We start from the raw sequence: 18,025 nt of genomic DNA, 5'->3' as shown, positions 1-18,025 counted from the left end.
TTATTGAATTAATTTCTTGTGTTTGTTTGGTAATATTAACCACAATAAAGGTAGGGTCAACTTCTCTAGGCATCGAATGAGGTGCATTTACGTTGTCTGAGACGGGGATGGGCAACATATCTTTTTTTACATTCTGCACACGTGGGGCCGAGATGCAGACGGCATGCTAGAGTGTTCGTTCGTAACCAACTTCAGTGATTCAGTCTTTGCAGTTATTAGAAGATATTATTAGAACTTTGTGATGATTTTATTAAAGGATTAGAAATTAAATGTAAATATTGACATATTAGACTTTGTAATATTGATTTCTACTTTAATGTCATTTTACACAATGTAATCTTGATTTCTATTTTAGTGGCGGATCTAGACCTTACTATGGGGAAGGGAGGATGAAGCTGGTTCCTTCTTGCTTTGAAAAAAGAGAAAAGCGGGGGTGGGGTGGTGGTGGGGTCTGAATCCCCCCAAATTCCCCTAAATCCGCCACTGTATATCAATGATATTGTACACAATGTAATCTTGATTTCTACTTTAATAACATTTTCTAGTGACCGAGCACGCCAACGTTGTATCTAATTGGTTCAATTTAAGACACAAACATTATGTGTTAAACAACCCGTCAAATTCAGTGGACGCAGGCCCTCACCCAATAGTGTGGTCCAATTATGGAGGATGGAATATGGCAGAAACAGCATGGGATGCCCAGTACGTCATTAAGGAAAGATTGGATACCAATTCTTCTCATTATATTAAAGCATTCGTATATGGAATCATAGCAGCGTCTACGGTTTTGAATTTTACGCACACGGTGACGGTACCTGTTATTACTTATTTCAATACCACAGACCCAATAAATGAGACGTTGTATTCCAACCAGACAATTGAGGCTGCTAACATTTCCAGCGGAAATGATGCGTCATCTCCTAGTTTTAACATTACATTCGGTAAGATGGACTACATGTAACGTCAAAATTATATGAAAATTACAAACATGGATAGAATGTGACCCCCGTATGGATATGGCAAAACCAATGAAACTTATCCAAAATACTTTTCATTTCAGTGTCAAGAACGATAGAAATAATCCAAAAACACTTGTGCCCAAAAGCATCCAAATCAAAACCTGCAACATCAACTTTTGAATGCAAAAAGAACTTCACCTTGGAATCTGGACTAGAACCTTTTAATTTCAGTACTGGAGACACGTGTGTATTGTTTTCTATAACATCTATTCTACCACTGTCCTCTGGAAGTGTAGCGCTAAAGATGCCTCTGTCTATATGACCAGCTTTTCAAACGGATGAATATAAAGCACAAATCGCAGATATACCGTATAGAGATTTTTTCGGCGGGATTATAATTTTGGCTTATTTTAGCGGTTAGATAGCTTTCCGCCAAAAATTCACTCGCCAAATGTGAACCCAATTGCGACTTCAGTATGTGAAAAAGAGACAACTCTTCCTTGTCCGCCAAAATTTATTCCGCTAAAATTATTAGCATACCTTTGAGCTAGCAAATTTTAGACCCGCGGAAAATACTCGTTATACTGTAGTTTAACTAACATTAACATTATCTTGCTCTTGAAAAAGTCACAACTATAATGAATAAATATTCTTTTTTTCTGTTTTTACAGAATGACATTTACCATTCAAGCAGATATTGGTGGACATCTTATTATGGAAAACAGGGAGAAAACTGTGAATGAAACTCATCAATTAATTGGGACGACTAAAATTTTGCAATATGTTTTTTGCTGGGACTTTGTCCTGCCGTATCATTGCGTAGAGCGGAATGAAACAGGAAACTGTACAGACCCATTAACAGTTCCTGACTTAACAGAAAACGTGAGTATCAAAATATGTTACGGGTGTTGTCTTACGATGTTATTTTTCATTTTTTTTTTAAATTGCATCACACGGAAATCAGAAACGATGCAATCTTATTTGGAAATGGAGACAATTAAGTACATAAGAATGCTCTACCTATGGAAAAAAGCTTGCCGAAGAGGTAATTCGGCAAGGATTCGTTCTATTTTATCCATATTAGAAAATAGATATTAACGGCAAACTAACAACTCAACTTTATCAAAAACGAAAATATTTCAGCTGCTCCATCGTCAACTTCCAATATCTATATAGCAATATTCCATTATCACTTGCATATGATGTTTATATCTCTCAACTGATTGGATACGCAAGAGATTGTTCTACATATGATCAGTTTTTAAATTGAGGCAGGCTATTAACAAACAAGTTGATATTACAGGGGTTTCAAGAGTCTCGTTCAAAGTCAGCATTTCGCAAATCTATGATCACTAAAACGATTTAGTTTGCCAAAATAACCTGTCATTAGGTCAAACGCTGGCTGACGTAAATATATAGATTGTTAGACCGTTATGATACACTGATTTTGACTACGGATTACTCCGTTCATCTGATCAAGATATAGATCTCACGGCGGGTGTGACCGGTCGACAGGGGATGGTTACTCTTCCTAGGCACCTGATCCCATCTCTGGTGTGTCCAGGGGTCCGTGTTTGCCCAACTATCTATTTTGTATTGCTTATAGGAGTTATGAGATTAATCATTGTTCGTTATTTTCACCTTTTCATATTAAACCAACACAAAACTATTACTTATCTATGTCTATGTGGTTTCTCATGAAATGATCTTAGCATAATTAAACAGACATGTTAGATGTTTTATTGGTAAATGTAAACGAGTGTCAAAATCAAAGCCGTATTCAAAATAGATACTATGAATTTATGCTTAATACTATATATTATGTACTTAACATTTTTTCAATACACAAATTCAAACGAGTTCCTTATATTTATATCTTATCAATCATTCTTCGTCATTCTGTTTTTCACTCACTATAGGCTACTATTACACTGACATGGGATGACTGGTATGACGATTTGGCGGGGTTAATGGAGTTTATCTACCAAATACATACAGTTTCCAATCGTGATCAAACCCTACAAGAGGACGGCCCACTACAAGATGGCGGGACAGGGAAGATATATATAAACGAGTCATTCGTAATCTCTTTTATATCTTAATATGAATGGACTGACATGAAATGTTACAAATATGATTTTAAAACATTTTAAAATATGAATCTTTTGCTATAGAATTTAATAGTTTTTACAATGAGATTTAATTATTCGAATATGTTTGCAATAACCAAATTATATCTGCTTGTGCTTCCAAATCTGAGTGATTACATCAGAAACTAAAGATTCCTTTTTATCGCAGAAATCTGTTAACCTTCCTGGATCAGGACTGTATTCCATTCACTTGACCGCATATGACAAGGCAGGGAATCACAAAACCACTAGACGTCTCGTTTTATACGATAGTAATTCACATGTGTCACACAACCCACATCAAAATACCCGTGTAGAGACAGGCTCAGCAAATACAAATTACACCTGGGTTGTAGACAACACGACACTCATTAACATTAAATGGACAAAGAGGTTCCGAAATGCTTTACATGATCACAATAAATGGTTAAACGACGTCTCACCCAGTCCTGGCATTTCAGAGGTTTACGATGACTATTCTGGAGCAAGATCTGTCAAAAAGATAAGGAATGTTTATGGTGAGTATTCTTCGGTCAACCAACGACGGGGAGTTCTATCAAATAATGATATAGAAACTTAGAGAATGAAAGTGATATCTCCACAAAATATAGTTTATTTGACTTGACTAATTAAAATTTAAAATGTTTTGGACAAAGGAAACAATGAACAAATGAATAATTCACGAACTTGTTTTGTTTTACAGGGTGTGTTGACTTCATGGTGGAATATGCAGTGTATGATGGGCATGGTGTGAAAGATTCCAAACTCCTGACTTCAGTGGAGAATATATTGACAGAATCTGAGTCCCTGACATTGGATTGGTCGGATGGAGACAAAGCGGTGATAACTGTTGTAGCAGTGGACATTTTTAATAAAACTTTAAATGATACGCTTACAGTCTTCCGAGACGCTACGCCTCCCATAATAGAAAACCTGTGGTTGATACGCGGGGACAGACTCAATATCAGTGTTCACAGACTTGAAGACTTTACGGAGATGACGTAATGAATTTATATATGCCATAATTAGGCAATTTCCTCAAATACATATATGTATATGTGAAGAAGTAGATATATAGTTTATGACAATTTATTTGTTATTTATTTTATTTTGAACCTTAGATATTCTTTATTTACCTTTTATAACATTATCGATATTATACAGCGTTGAGTGGTTGGCTTATGATTATCACAGTGGAATTGACAGTATCTATTGGAAACTATACGATAATTTTACTGGGCAGAACATCATTCATGGTCACGAAGATCTGCTCTCTCAGGGATCTTCCCAGGTAAGCAAAACTGGCTTATCCGGAGAACTTTTGTAAATTTCAATATACATACGTACAATCACTCATATGTACTATCTGACAGGACATGGCAGAATGCGTTCAGAATTACGGTAACTATACCAGGGGACCTAACTGTTACCAAACCAGCCACTGGGGAGCATATCATAGACATTTTCAGGTAAAACCGGAAGTGAAAAGGGATGGTGGACTTGTTCATGGCAAAGACAGTGGTGTACACGATTCCGATTATTTCTTACAAGTCAAAGCAACAAATAAGGCCCTCTTATCAACAGTGTTAACAAGGAAGGTATGGAAGTCTTCAAAATTTTACTGCTCAATACGTCCGTTGACACAAACACAAATGCACTCACACATTGACGTTCAATACAGATAACGATTGATTTGTCACCTCCACACACCGGAACAGTCCAAGATGGATTGAAAGGAACTGACGAGGTGGACTTTCAACAGAGTAAGACACTGAACGCTCACTGGGACGGCTTCTTTGACAAGGAAAGCGGTGTCATGTTCTACATGTATGGCTTTAGTACGGAACCAATTCCTGCCAGTGACTTCCAGCTGGATTCCAACAATTCAATTGTAAAGTTTTACAAGACTAATGAAATGAAATTTTCAGTCCGTTTTGAAAACGTCGATATATACGTTATCTTATTACCTAAGTATTTTAATATACATTCCCTTAAAGGTGAAAGAAACATATGCAATGCAAGTAACTCACACGGTCGCCTCTGAGGGCACATATTATGTATGTGTTGTTGCCTACAATCGAGCTCTGGAGCCTTCGAAGCCAGTGTGTTCTGACGGGGTCACTGTAACTACCACTGTACCAGCAGTGTCAGAAGTGGACATTAGTAGTGCTCACGTCAGAGAGAGTTTGGTGACAGACGTAGGGAGAACTATGTATTGGGTGGTCAGTAGAAATAGACACAGAAGATTAATAGCTGAGCCTACAGCGGATTGTGTGTAAGTAAACTTGCTTTCTTCTGGTCCGGAAAGAACTGCTCTCAGAAATGTAAGTTATAGTTGTATTTTGTTTATTTATCAGGAGCAAGGCTGTACCGTTGTCTGACATTGACATGTTTCCGGTTGATTACCACAAGAATGGTTCTTATGTTCAAGTGAATGGATCAGTGTTTTGTGTTAACACATCAACAACGTCCGCCATTTCAAATCCTGTTTTGTCCAAATCATCACATGTATGTACGATATAAAACATTCTAACTTTTCACTGAATAGGTGTATTAATATCAATTATCATCTCATTAAGGTCAGTAGATAAATAATTCTTGTTCAAAAGAAGCGTTAGGTTGAATTTTGAGAAAACTCCGATGACTTTAATTCCTTTATAATTGGAATGGTTTAATCTCTTGAATGTAAACTGGGGATGGTTATCATTTTTATTTATCTTTGTTTTCGTTACTTAATACACACCCATTGGTTACTCCAGAGTTTAGTACTTTGACAGATATCTATAAAAATACAGACTGTGGACAAAAGTATTCGCAAGGGCGTTTGGATTATCGAAAACGCTTGACGGTAAACAAATATGTTTTTGGAGAGTATGAACAGGACAAATAACTTGTGAATGCAAAACTATTATAAATGAACATTTTGTTTCTATCAAAAATAAAACAAAATGAGTAAAAGAATGTCAAGTATCTTAAAGGGAAAGGCAACCCAAAAGATTTTTACAAGATAAATGATAGGATTAATCATATGATAAAAGATTTGTCTCATTATTCTGTTGGTATATGGCCTAGATAAGCTTCAGTACTAATTTGAAAACGTTAAAAATTGAAATTCCCGCGATCTATAGCGGCTGCCATGATGTGTAACTCTTTTGTATTCAAGACCACAAAAATCAATAATTTTGACGTCACACCGTCTGTTCCGGTTTTGATGAAATTTTAAGATCATCAAAGATGTGCATGTGGTAGATCTTACGTATAAATAGGTTGATGCCTTCCTGTCAAGCAGTTAATTACACTAATGCAAAGGGGAGATGTGAAAAAAAGTTTTTTTTCTTTCGAAATTCCCGACCAAACCAATCCATTTGAAAAGAAAAGACTACGTAAACCGTGGGTCCATCATTTGCTTAATGACAGATTGAGGTTCGAGACATTTGTTTGAAGAAACGTTTACCGTCTGCCTGATCTGCGACTCGACTGAACGTCTTTTCTCAATTTTTTCTCGTGAAATACGGGCTCAAATCTATACGGCTCAAAACTTAACTGTTCGTGACTTGTCATGTTTACAGTGTTTAGATCCTGATGAAATAAACCGGAACAGAGGGTGTGAAGTCATAAAATAAACATCAATGGCTGCTCTCTTAGGGGCGGTAATTTAAAATACATGATAGATTAATATTGATTTAATTGTTAAGCAAGAATTTTTGTTGTTAAAGACCGTTACTTATGAAATCTCCATCGTCAACTTCCCACATTTATGTAGCAATATTCCATTATCACCTGCATATGGTGTTTATATATCTCAACTGATTCGATATGCAAGAGCTTGTTCTGGATATAGTGAGTTTTTAAGTCGAGGTAAGCTACTGACAAACAAGTTGATGGTACAGGGATTTCAACAGTCTCGATTGAAGTCAGCATTTCGCAAATTCTATGGTCGTTATAACGATCTAATTCGTCAATACAACCTCGCATTGGGTCAAATGCTGTCTGACGTGTTTCATACCGATTGTTAAGCCGTTCTTGGCACATTGATTTTGACTGCGGATAACTCCGTTTACCTGATCAGGATATGGGGCTCACGGCGGGTGTGACCGGTCAACAGGGGATGCTTATTCCTCCTAGACACCTGATCCCACCTCTGGTGTGTCCAGGGGTCCGTGTTTGCCCAACTATCTATTTTGTATTGCTTGTAGGAGTTATGAGATTGATCACTGTTCGTTATCTTCACCTTGCATCAGTAAGTGATGCTTCATAAAAGCATCAATGTGGTTAGGGTTGCCTTTCCCTTTAATACTTCTTGATATACCCATGGGGCCTTTGAACTTGGTGCAATCGTTATGGAAGAGCGCATACAAATTTTGTATAATTCATTGTAAATGAAGCCCAGACTTCTAGAATTTTGTTATACAATTCACCACTAGAATTGAATGTGCAAATGCGATTTTGAAGTTTTCTTTTCATTTCCAGCCAAATGTTATCTACGGGGATTAAATCAGATAATTGTGTGGGCCACTTCAGTACTGGAATTTAGTTGTCAGTTTTATAATCGGTTGAAAGACAAGATCGATGAACAGATGCAGGTGTCACCCATAAACAAATAATTTTCATCTTGAAAGAGTTTAGCTACAACAGACCACAAGTTATCTATGTGTTTAAGAATTAATATTGTCATTTACTCTACAAAGAGTACCAACGCCATGATACGTAATGCACCCCTAAATCTTTTACCAGTTTTGGGGGATACAGTCCGGCAGTCACGATTCATCACTTCTTCTGCATATATATGCTCAGGAGTCATTTCCAACGACAATCTGGCACTCGTCAGCAAAAATTACTTTTTTCTATTCGTTTTCCACGATCCAGTATCTTTTTCCCGCAGACCATTGTACACGTTTTCCACGATTGGCAACTCAGACCGTATTTTCTTTATACAAACATATTTAGTATCCATTTCGTCTTAAACATCGCCAAATAGTTTTGTTTGATACATTTGGATTGTTATTTTCATTATATTTTCTTGAAACGCCCGACAGTGGTCTTTTTCTATCCGAATGTATTTGTTTAACAAGTCTTCGTTCTGCGCGTTCATCCGTCCACTTCTTTGTTTATTTTCTGTTGTACCTCGTTCTTTTTCCAAACACTATATATAGTTGATATGGGAATTTTTAATGAATTTGCACCTTTCCTGAAACTTTAAACTTTCTGAACTAATGTTACGATGTTCTCGATGATTACAATACATGTTTTCTAATCCCTACCTTGCATGTATAAACATAGTTGCAGACGACAACAAACATTTTACGTCACATTAATGACCTTTAACGTTTTATTCACATAATCGGTGAAAGGATAAATCAAGTCTATGCAAAGAGAGATAACTCACAATGTACGATACTCGATCAACACGTTTGAAAAATGACGCGACCGTGCGAATACGTTGATCCAAAGTCTGTACTTGAACGTGAAATAAATACATAATAAATAATAAAACAAATCTGTAAGTATTGATACCACAGAATATCTATTTTCCCCGTACATTATTTGTAGATCATTCTCTCTTGGTCTGCAAATGAAACAATCATCCACGATTACGAAGTTGGACTAGCAACAGTGTTTGGAAGCAGAGCCCCGGATGTAATGGCTTTCAGATCTACTAAACAGCATCGTCATACTCACCTGATGCACACAGATCTACCTGAGGGAGAACCTTTTTACTTCATCATTAAAACAATCAGCAAAGCAAACGTTGAGGGCATTCAGGTAATGACCGCTATACGCACTGAGTTAAAATTCCCCTCTTTTGTCTAACTTTTAGTTTTCCGACATAGAACTTTTTCAACATCTAAACATTTGTCTAGTGACCCATTCATGTCAAATATAGTTATATGTGTTGTAGTGACACAGAAATTTAGTGGATAAAATACACTGAAATTATAAATGCAGAAATGATTGACTGATTGATTGTATATTGTTTAACATTCCGCTCGAGAATTTTTCACTCATATGGAGACGTCATCATTGCCAGTGAAGGGCTGCAAAATTTAGGTATATGCTTGGTGCTTACGGCCTCTGAGCAGGGAGGGATCTTTATCGTGCCATACTTGTTGTGACACGGGACCTGATTTTTTGCGGTCTTATTCGAAGGACCGCCCTATTTAGTCGCCTCTTACGACAAGGAAGGGGTACTGATGATCTATACTAACCCGGATCCCCACGGGACCGGATGTAATTATATATCTGTATACACGGGACTGCAGAAATGACAAATGAAACAAAATATTATATGGTTAAAACGTGTAAGAAGGTTTGATTTATTCGTCAGACTTTAGTTTATAGAACATTTATAACGAAGATTCAATCATACATATTATATCTTGGGTACTTCGAAAAACCTATACATTGAATTTCAGGTGCAACATTATCATATTCAGCGCCATCTGATTTATCAAGAGTCACTAAAATCTACTTTTTTGTCCGATTATGTCATGCACCAAATGTTTAGATGTTGAAAACGTACTTCACATTTTATTAATGATTTTCACTCAGGAGCAAATAACTTTGAAATGATTGACTGCGATAGAACTTTTAAAAAAGTTTTGAACATCATAAATTCTAATGTTTAATATAAAGAATGATATTAAGTTGAAATCAATATTTATAATTTTTGTGCAGTCTATCGGACCATGTTTCGTTGATACTACACCACCAGCTTATTTCCCGCCAATAAGAATCATTCATCAGAGTGGTTACCTAGTGGCCTTTTGGAGCGTTGGAAGTTTTTCTGATGTGGATGATCCATTTCCTCTTTCTCTTCAATTTGCCATCGGTAAGAACACAAGTTTAAACCGCTTCATTATATGATTGAATTATCATTAGGTTTCTGAATGGCTGAAATCCAACAAACCTGAAGAAAAATAAACGTTGACTTCACCTCCACGTGTTTTCAATTTTAAACATTTTCCTGCATGAAAGGGTCGATTAAATTTAACTAATTAATCGTCCGAATGTCAATAATTGTTTTATCATATGATCGAATAATGTATTACATCAAAACCGGCTTCTAAAGGGCATGACATAATATCTGGACCCAGTTGCACGAAGGTTAGTTCACTTTAAAAACAGTTAACTTGTCATTAACTCTTACATTTATATAGTGATAACTGCCAGTTAATCTTAGATAAATTTTGTGCAACTGGTTCCCAGTCAGCTATCTTTGTTTTTACAACTAAAATGCAAGACCTAGTCGAAAATGATTAGAGACGTGTGTTTTTAATAGAATGACCAAAATGTGATTTCCAATCGAATCCATTTATTTTTTGGCCCGATGTCGAAAATATCAAATGTTATACTCACCTAGAAGGCATGTGGAAGTGATCATTAAGTTGTACATGTAATTTTTCAGTTTGTTGCTGATCTAATTCTGCGAAATTTTTAAATCATAGGATGAAAGGTTTCTTTTTAAGAGCACCGGATAAACACGAACGGGCATTTTTTAAATGACTGGTAATCAGCATTGGTAGTCCAATCAAAACTTGTATTTCCCACCACTCTCGGCTATATCTTGTACTCCAAGGCCAGTTGTAGATAACGATGGCCGACCAGGTATCGTTTTGTAAGCTGTAGTAAACAATTCCACTGTTATAAATCATTCAATCATATATAATAAAAATCATTGACTTTTTTCGGTCATTACCATGTTTTAGCCACTTTTACAATACAAGTTCGACCTCACTTTTGATAAGAATATATGATTTTTAGCATAATTTTGACACACAAAAATTCAGTAATGGTGAGATAATGAATTTCATATCTTTTTCTATCAAGCGAAACAGCGAAATCTTTTAAACAGAATTATAATCATTTTATTCAGGTCATACTCCAAGAGGAACACAGGTACAGAAGTACAGATCATTAATGAATGGGGTTAGCTGTGCTGATACAAAACCACCCAACTGTACAGCGATGTCTGTGTCTGACACGGAGTGGGGGATTCACGGAAACCACACGTATTACGTCACAATAAAAGCTGAGAACGCGGCGGGTCTCACTATCTATGGTGTGTCAGAGCCGTATATACATAATGTGCAGCTTCCGTCAACAGGAATAGTCATGGACATAGCGGTGTGTAATATAATGTTTAGACTATTTAGAATTACTGTATCTCTTTCGGCGATTTCTACAATGGTGTGTGTCATTTTCTAGCATTTTGAAACTAATCGCTTAGTGGTTTTCTTTGTTTATTTGAAATTTTGTTTCACGATACGGATATAATGCACGTTACCGGTCCGACTGCCATTTCGATTCTAAATCCTCGCGGGAGGTGACGTAACATAAAAAGTTAAAGGCAACGTATCAACTGTTATAGGTTCCGTCATTTTGTTTTTGATGAAAGTCAGAAAATGAAAGCTTGCCAAAACTTGTCAGAATTTTAAAATTATTTCTGCACACAATATTCCGCTAATTATTTGTCATGAAAATTAAGTCCCTGTTTAGGATTATTATTATACTCATATTCGCAAACTTGTATTAGCACCTATTAAAGGGGACTCTATTAAATTCGAACAAGTACCCATGTCTCTGTTTTGTAATTCTATGGAATGATGTACAGTCAGGGGGACCATCCTCCTTTCTCTAGTGATGGATAAGCCTTCAAACAATGGGAAGTAATGGTGTTACCAGGGATAAAGTATTCTTGCATTATAGGAATGAGTGCAGCTGCACTAATGTCACTCACAACCTTCTCAAATTCCTTACAAATATCACATATCAAGTTTGACGACGGATTACCCTATTTACCTAATCAAGATATAGGGCTAACAGCAGGTGGAACCGGTCAACAAAGGATGGTTACTCCTCCTAGATACCTGATTCCATCTTTGGTATGTCCAGGGAGTTTGTGAAATGCGCGTTATTGTCCCATGTTCATACACTACTGAAGTGTCCTAATAATCCTTTAGGTTGAATCCAATCCATTAGGAACGTGATTTTGCAAATTTTATAAATATCGTTATATACGAAAGAAAAAACTCACAAAGCCTTAAATCAGCTTTTTCGTTTTTGCAACTTTAAATGACGTAACTTGTAACGTTTGCAGTTTGGAATGTGGCTGATATTTCGGTACTTAATTGTATTTTTTTTGAAACCAAACGAATTCTTATTAATAACTTCGTAGATAAAAACTAAGTTTATCAACATAGAAAATGACTAGAAATTAAAAAGGCCACTTTAGCAATTTATTGCCGTTTTAACACAATTGTCATACTGACGCTTGACTATATATTACAGACAAAGTACATACCGTTGAATTGCATTTACTCATATGATGCATATTGAATATATGTTTTTCTTTTCTTTTTGTATTTTAGAATGATGTGGCTTTTCATTTTATTGTAAGTATAATATTAGAAGCAAGTTCAAATCATGATATCAGGGACTCATAAAATGTTCCTTATTTAGTATTGTATATTCATATTTTCTTTTTCTCAGTAAAATCCTTCAACATTAGCTTCTCCCCATTGACCAGTGGGTCATCTCTGACCAACCAAAGTTGACTAATTGTGGTAGAATGTTTGCTTTGTTGATTCTCGATCCCGATCTAAGACTTTAACATAGCAGTGGTCGTTCCTGCGCTAAGCGCCCTTTATTTTATGTTTAAGTCATAGATCATTCACATATGAGCCAAAAAACGGATAAAGAACGATAACTGCTACACCCCTGAGCGCCATGTCAAGGTCAAAGTTTATGACACGTCACCTTAAGCTGGTAATAAAATAAGACTCCAAAATGAGATAAATAGAATCAACCAAAATTGTGTAGAAAAGCACGATTGTTGTTTAAATAAAGTACAAGTTTGGATCTAAATAGTATATTAACATAGGGAATCTCGTTCTGAAAGTATCAATGATGAACTGAATGTTGCATCTATTTGCATCTTCATTTATGTTTAATCTTCGGTGCATAGAAGCTTAAAACTGGTTTAAACTAGGCATAATAGTTTGTGATTACCGGTAATAAGAATGTTAATTTTGTTTTACAAACTCAGGACATAGAAGACATTGATTACACATCTGTGACGGACAGACTCTCAGCAAGATGGACAGGATTTTCTCATGCATATATTGACATCACTTATAAATTCCAAGCGGGAACTTCACCAGGCGCTGCTGACGTGATTCCTGAAAAAGATGTCGGACGAAATGAATCGCATACTGAACATGGTCTCACTTTGGCATTTTTCAAGGTATACATGAATATACAATCATCAATCCAAGTAATGACCATCCAATAAATTAATGCGATTACAGTATTTTCTTTAGTGAAATGCATAACAATTATTGCGCACGAAGGAAGATTAACAAAAATTCATAATGCTCTCATTTATTTAGAAATGCATAGAGTCTGTCCATCAAGTGATGAAGTAATACAATTTCGAGAAATTCTATTATATTACAAATCATAAATATAACATCATAGCCATAAATCAGAATAAAGGTAGTTTTATTACCAATAAATCCCACCTCTGTTTGAATCTTACATATATTTCTACTTATACATCTTTTCTCTGAGCTTTATTGCATTTTATCTTAGCTAAATGAAGTGATGAAAAACAGCAAAATTGTCACATAATATTGTGTCATGTTGTCATTTTGACAATGATTGTTTAAACATAATATCTTGTACTCGAATCTCTCTTCGATCAGAATGCTAGTGTATCTTTTTCAATTTCGGTAATCAAACTATAACTGTTTATCTGTAGACCTATTACGTCACCGTGACTGCTGTATCGTCTGCTGGCAGTGTTGAAATGACATCTGATGGACTGATGGTTGTCCAAGAAAATGCGTCTCTGTCTGGCATTTCTGTTTTTGATGGCGAGGAATGCGTTACAGAAGGTATGAATATCTTTCACGTCCCTTATCATCTCATTAGTTAATAAGTCACACTCTAGAAATGTATTTATTTGTCATTCTAGCATGGAATACTACCATAAACCAAATCCATCACGACTGGGTGAGTACCTTTTACAGTAATACAATACTTACACGTATTTTATGTTACTCTAGTACGAAAATAAATCAAAGTCAGTAAAAAGGTCCTGGATTAAGAGAGACCCGCTCTTTCAGTTAGCTACACTTTGTGAATTCTTTCAAGGATTATGCAAGGTGAAGATAACGAACAGTGATCAATCTCATAACTCCTACAAGCAATACAAAATAGATAGTTGGGCAAACACGGGCCCCTGGACACACCAGAGGTGGGATCAGGTGCCTAGGAGGAGTAAGCATCCCCTGTCAGACGATGGATTGGATATGGGGAAGGTGGGGGGGGTGAATTCCTTGTCATAGTGGATGTAGGGTGTTGGGGAATGTTGGGATGACGTGGTAGATGATAACATGTGTGCCGTTTATCGTTATGTGTTAAGTGAGCCAGAGGAAAGTGATATGTAACTTAGAGTATGTGGTTGGTTCCTGCTGACGTCGGTATTGGCGGTATTTATGAGACTCATTGCTGCCGCTATGTTTTTGGTCGAGGTTGGTAAAAATACCAAATTTGGTGGTCCTGTTTGCTCTTCAACTTCCCTTTCTTCGGATTTGTGCTTCGGTTTTGGAAGCATTCTATATCTCGGTCAATGGGACGGGTGAGTGTAGTTTACCGTGCGTGTTCCTGTACTTCGTATAGACCCTTACGGTGGATTGGTAGATTTGGTGGATGTATTTCCCGACCATTTTCTTTCCGTCTAACTGCTGTGCTAGCTTCCATGAAGGAGATACTTCGGGTGTGATGTGCCGCGACGTATACCGGAGGTGATGTGTATCTGGTTTTGGGGATTTTAATGAACTTTTGATGAGCTTGGGATCGCAGATTTATTCTTCTGTCCACGACATCAAAGTGTGTGACTTTTCGACGTTTTACGCGTCTTTTCCTCCCGATGGGTAGGGGACTGGACTTTTTGGCATCGTGGGCGGTTATTTTGTTCAGCTTAACGCTGACGTAAATCATGAAGTTTAAGAAAAGCACGCCGGCGTGAAGGATTGCAGGTCATACCCTCATGTAATTTCAAAAATAAAAAAAAATATATTTACCTTCCACATTCCCAACCGCAACACGAACACGTGCATGAGGAAATACAACCTATCATTGGGTCAAATGCTGTATGACGTGTTTCACACCGATTGTTAGGCCATTGTTGGCACACTGATTTTGACTACGGATTACTCCGTTTACCTGGTTAGGAGATAGGGCTCACGGCGGGTATGACCGGTCGACAGGGGATGTTTACTCCTCCTAGGCACCTGTTCCCACCCTTGGTGTGTACCTGAGTTGTTTGAAAAGTTGCCTTTTTAACGTCACTGATTCTGCGCGTAGGTGCTCTGAGGTAGATATTGAAAAGATGCTCGGGCTCCTCGTTGGCGATCTTAATGATATTTGGTGTTCGGGTCTTCCTGCAGTCTGTTGGGGTCCCATGGGTATGGGCTTCTTTGTTGGCTGGCATGTTTTTTATTCTTACGGGGTGGAGTTTGTTCTGGGAATTCTGGGAATTCTGCATGGGAGGGGCTCCTGCTGTGGCCTTCAGTTCGGTGTTTGGATGTGTCAACAACGTTTTGTCTATTGTTAATAACCATTTTAATTCATTTATCGAATCTATGTATCCCAGTGGATTCGAGGTGGGTAAAGCCGCGGGGTCATCATCGTTTACTTCTTAATTAGATATTTTGTTGAACATTTATGTTGTTAGAAAAACTGGCGACTTGGTTTTGTGACAGGTGGTATGGAACCCATCTCCATTGTCTGCTTCCCATGTTTGTGTAGCAGTGTTTCCTTATCGCCTGCGTATAGTGTTTGTGTCTCGTTTGGTTTTGGCATGTCGCGCAATTTGTGGTCGTTGTGGCGATATTGTTTGTCTTTATGTGGAATGGTGTTGACATGTTACATACAGGCCGTTCTTTGCGCGCTGATTTTGAATACGGATTGCTCCGTTTGCCTGTTTTGGGTTTGGGCCTCACGGTGGATGTGCCGTTCTGGGTACCTGATCCCATATCTAGTGTACACAGGGGTCTGTGTTTAATCTACCCCAATGTATTATTTATGGGAGTAACGACACTGATCACTGTTCATTATCTTCACCTTATCATGTACTATTTATGTAACGACACTGATCACTGTTCATTATCTTCACCTTTTCATGCATTGACTTGTTTTTGTGTATTTTTTAATCATATATGTGGACTTGAGTTCAATTCTACTTTATATGAGAGTATTAACTTTAATATTTAAAACTTCTCTCGTAAAGAAAGATTTGTTGATGTAAATACAATGTCTTTAAATACCATATCATTTTTTTCTTCGAATATACCAGTTTCTCTTTCACAGATTATTCACCGTAATTGCACAAGAGACAGTGACTTTCAGTCGTCTACAGATACTTTAAGTGGATACTGGACAATCTCGAACGAATCATCGCCCTTCACACCAGACATGTATTATCGCATTGAAATGAAATCTCTGTATGGGGGTATGTCGTTTCAAAGCATTTTTAAAAAGTCAACACAAACATTACTGAAAGCGCCTTTTCAATGTCCTTATGATGTATATAATAAATTTAATTGCTTATAAGTAATTCATAGTACACGGAATCAACAAAAGAAAACTTATCTTTCCAGACGATTGGAGTGTCTATCAAAATTACACTTACAATTACGGGAGTCGGCATGTCCACGTCACTGGACTTCTGCTGGAGCCTGGCAGACTGTATCGATTTGTTGTCAAACCATGTGCAATACAGATTTGTTACCAGCCGACACATAGCAACGGTATCCTGATTCTAGCAAATCCACCAGCATCAGGTGATATAATTGTAAACCATGATAATTCGTCCTCAAAGGAAAAGGTAACTATTATGATTTGATAAAATTGACTCTCACCTAGTGCCCTCTCACACAAAAATACTCGCAATTATAAATATGTATCACGGTATCATTTTATTCAAGTAATGACTAGGACTTTGTAATAGAAATTTGGTCAAATGATGCTCTCTTCACCTATCTAACATCTGTGTTGATAAATATATGTCTCTGCAACCGCATATATCAAATCATACAACGATAATTTGAAAGATGGAATTTGCATACCACATCAATAAAAGTACTCGTATGAGTAATGAATTGCAATTAAACTTCCTACACAAAAATACAAAAAACTCTCCATCTCATTGTCATCCAGTCTCAAGCTTCAACTCCTCTCAAATGCACTAACATAATTAAATTAAGATGCAAGGTGAAGATAACGAACAGTGATCAATCTCATAACTCCTACAAGCAATACAAAATAGATAGTTGGACAAACACGGATCCTGGACACACCAGAGGTGGGATCAGGTGCCTAGGAGGTGTATGCATCCCCTGTTGACCGGTCACACCCGCCGTGAGCCCCATATCCTGATCAGGTAAACGGAGTTATCCGCAATCAAAATCAGTGTACCAAGAACGGCTTAACAATCGGTATGAAACACGTCAGACAGCATTTGACCCAATGCGAGGTTGTATTGACGAACTAGATCGTTATAACGACCATAGAATTTGCGAAATGCTGACTTCAATCGAGACTGTTGAAATCCCTGAACCATCAACTTGTTTGACTATACGCAGAACAAGCTCTTGGATATCAAATCAGTTAAGATATATAAACACCATATACAGGTGATAATGGAATATTGCTATACAAATATGGGAAGTTGACGTTGGAGAAGCTGAAATCATCCCGTTCGTCATACAGTTGAGTTGTTAGTTTTCCGTTAATGTCTACTTTCAATAAAATATCTAAGTATGAAGCAGAAGTGGACGACTCTGTGGTGTCCTTTATTTCGAACTCACATGGATATATCTAATCGACATATGAATGAAAGCTATCATTGTTAATAGACAAAACGTCATCAAT

At 37.0% G+C, this 18,025-nt stretch overlaps 1 protein-coding gene across 2 annotated transcripts in view; it reads left to right on the top strand.

Annotated features, from left to right (window-relative positions):
• Positions 1–18,025, top strand: part of LOC125674288 (uncharacterized) — a 41,894-nt gene that overhangs the window by 6,293 nt on the left and 17,576 nt on the right. For both annotated transcript variants that reach the window (XM_048911415.2, XM_056159796.1), the window contains 20 exons: positions 546–941; positions 1,061–1,202; positions 1,631–1,841; positions 2,879–3,040; positions 3,258–3,606; positions 3,792–4,089; positions 4,253–4,379; positions 4,462–4,686; positions 4,770–4,979; positions 5,086–5,363; positions 5,446–5,596; positions 8,639–8,851; positions 9,764–9,917; positions 10,962–11,212; positions 12,457–12,480; positions 13,134–13,331; positions 13,848–13,983; positions 14,064–14,101; positions 16,463–16,604; positions 16,753–16,979. In XM_048911415.2, coding sequence (XP_048767372.2) covers positions 546–941; positions 1,061–1,202; positions 1,631–1,841; positions 2,879–3,040; positions 3,258–3,606; positions 3,792–4,089; positions 4,253–4,379; positions 4,462–4,686; positions 4,770–4,979; positions 5,086–5,363; positions 5,446–5,596; positions 8,639–8,851; positions 9,764–9,917; positions 10,962–11,212; positions 12,457–12,480; positions 13,134–13,331; positions 13,848–13,983; positions 14,064–14,101; positions 16,463–16,604; positions 16,753–16,979 — 3,932 coding nt within the window. The remainder of the gene's footprint in view (positions 1–545; positions 942–1,060; positions 1,203–1,630; positions 1,842–2,878; positions 3,041–3,257; positions 3,607–3,791; positions 4,090–4,252; positions 4,380–4,461; positions 4,687–4,769; positions 4,980–5,085; positions 5,364–5,445; positions 5,597–8,638; positions 8,852–9,763; positions 9,918–10,961; positions 11,213–12,456; positions 12,481–13,133; positions 13,332–13,847; positions 13,984–14,063; positions 14,102–16,462; positions 16,605–16,752; positions 16,980–18,025) is intronic.

Source organism: Ostrea edulis, chromosome 3, assembly GCF_947568905.1.
Source record: "Ostrea edulis chromosome 3, xbOstEdul1.1, whole genome shotgun sequence".
Classification (NCBI taxonomy): Eukaryota; Metazoa; Mollusca; class Bivalvia; order Ostreida; family Ostreidae; genus Ostrea; species Ostrea edulis.
The sequence above is the reverse complement of the archived record's forward strand: the minus strand, read 5'-3'. Positions and strand labels throughout refer to the sequence as shown.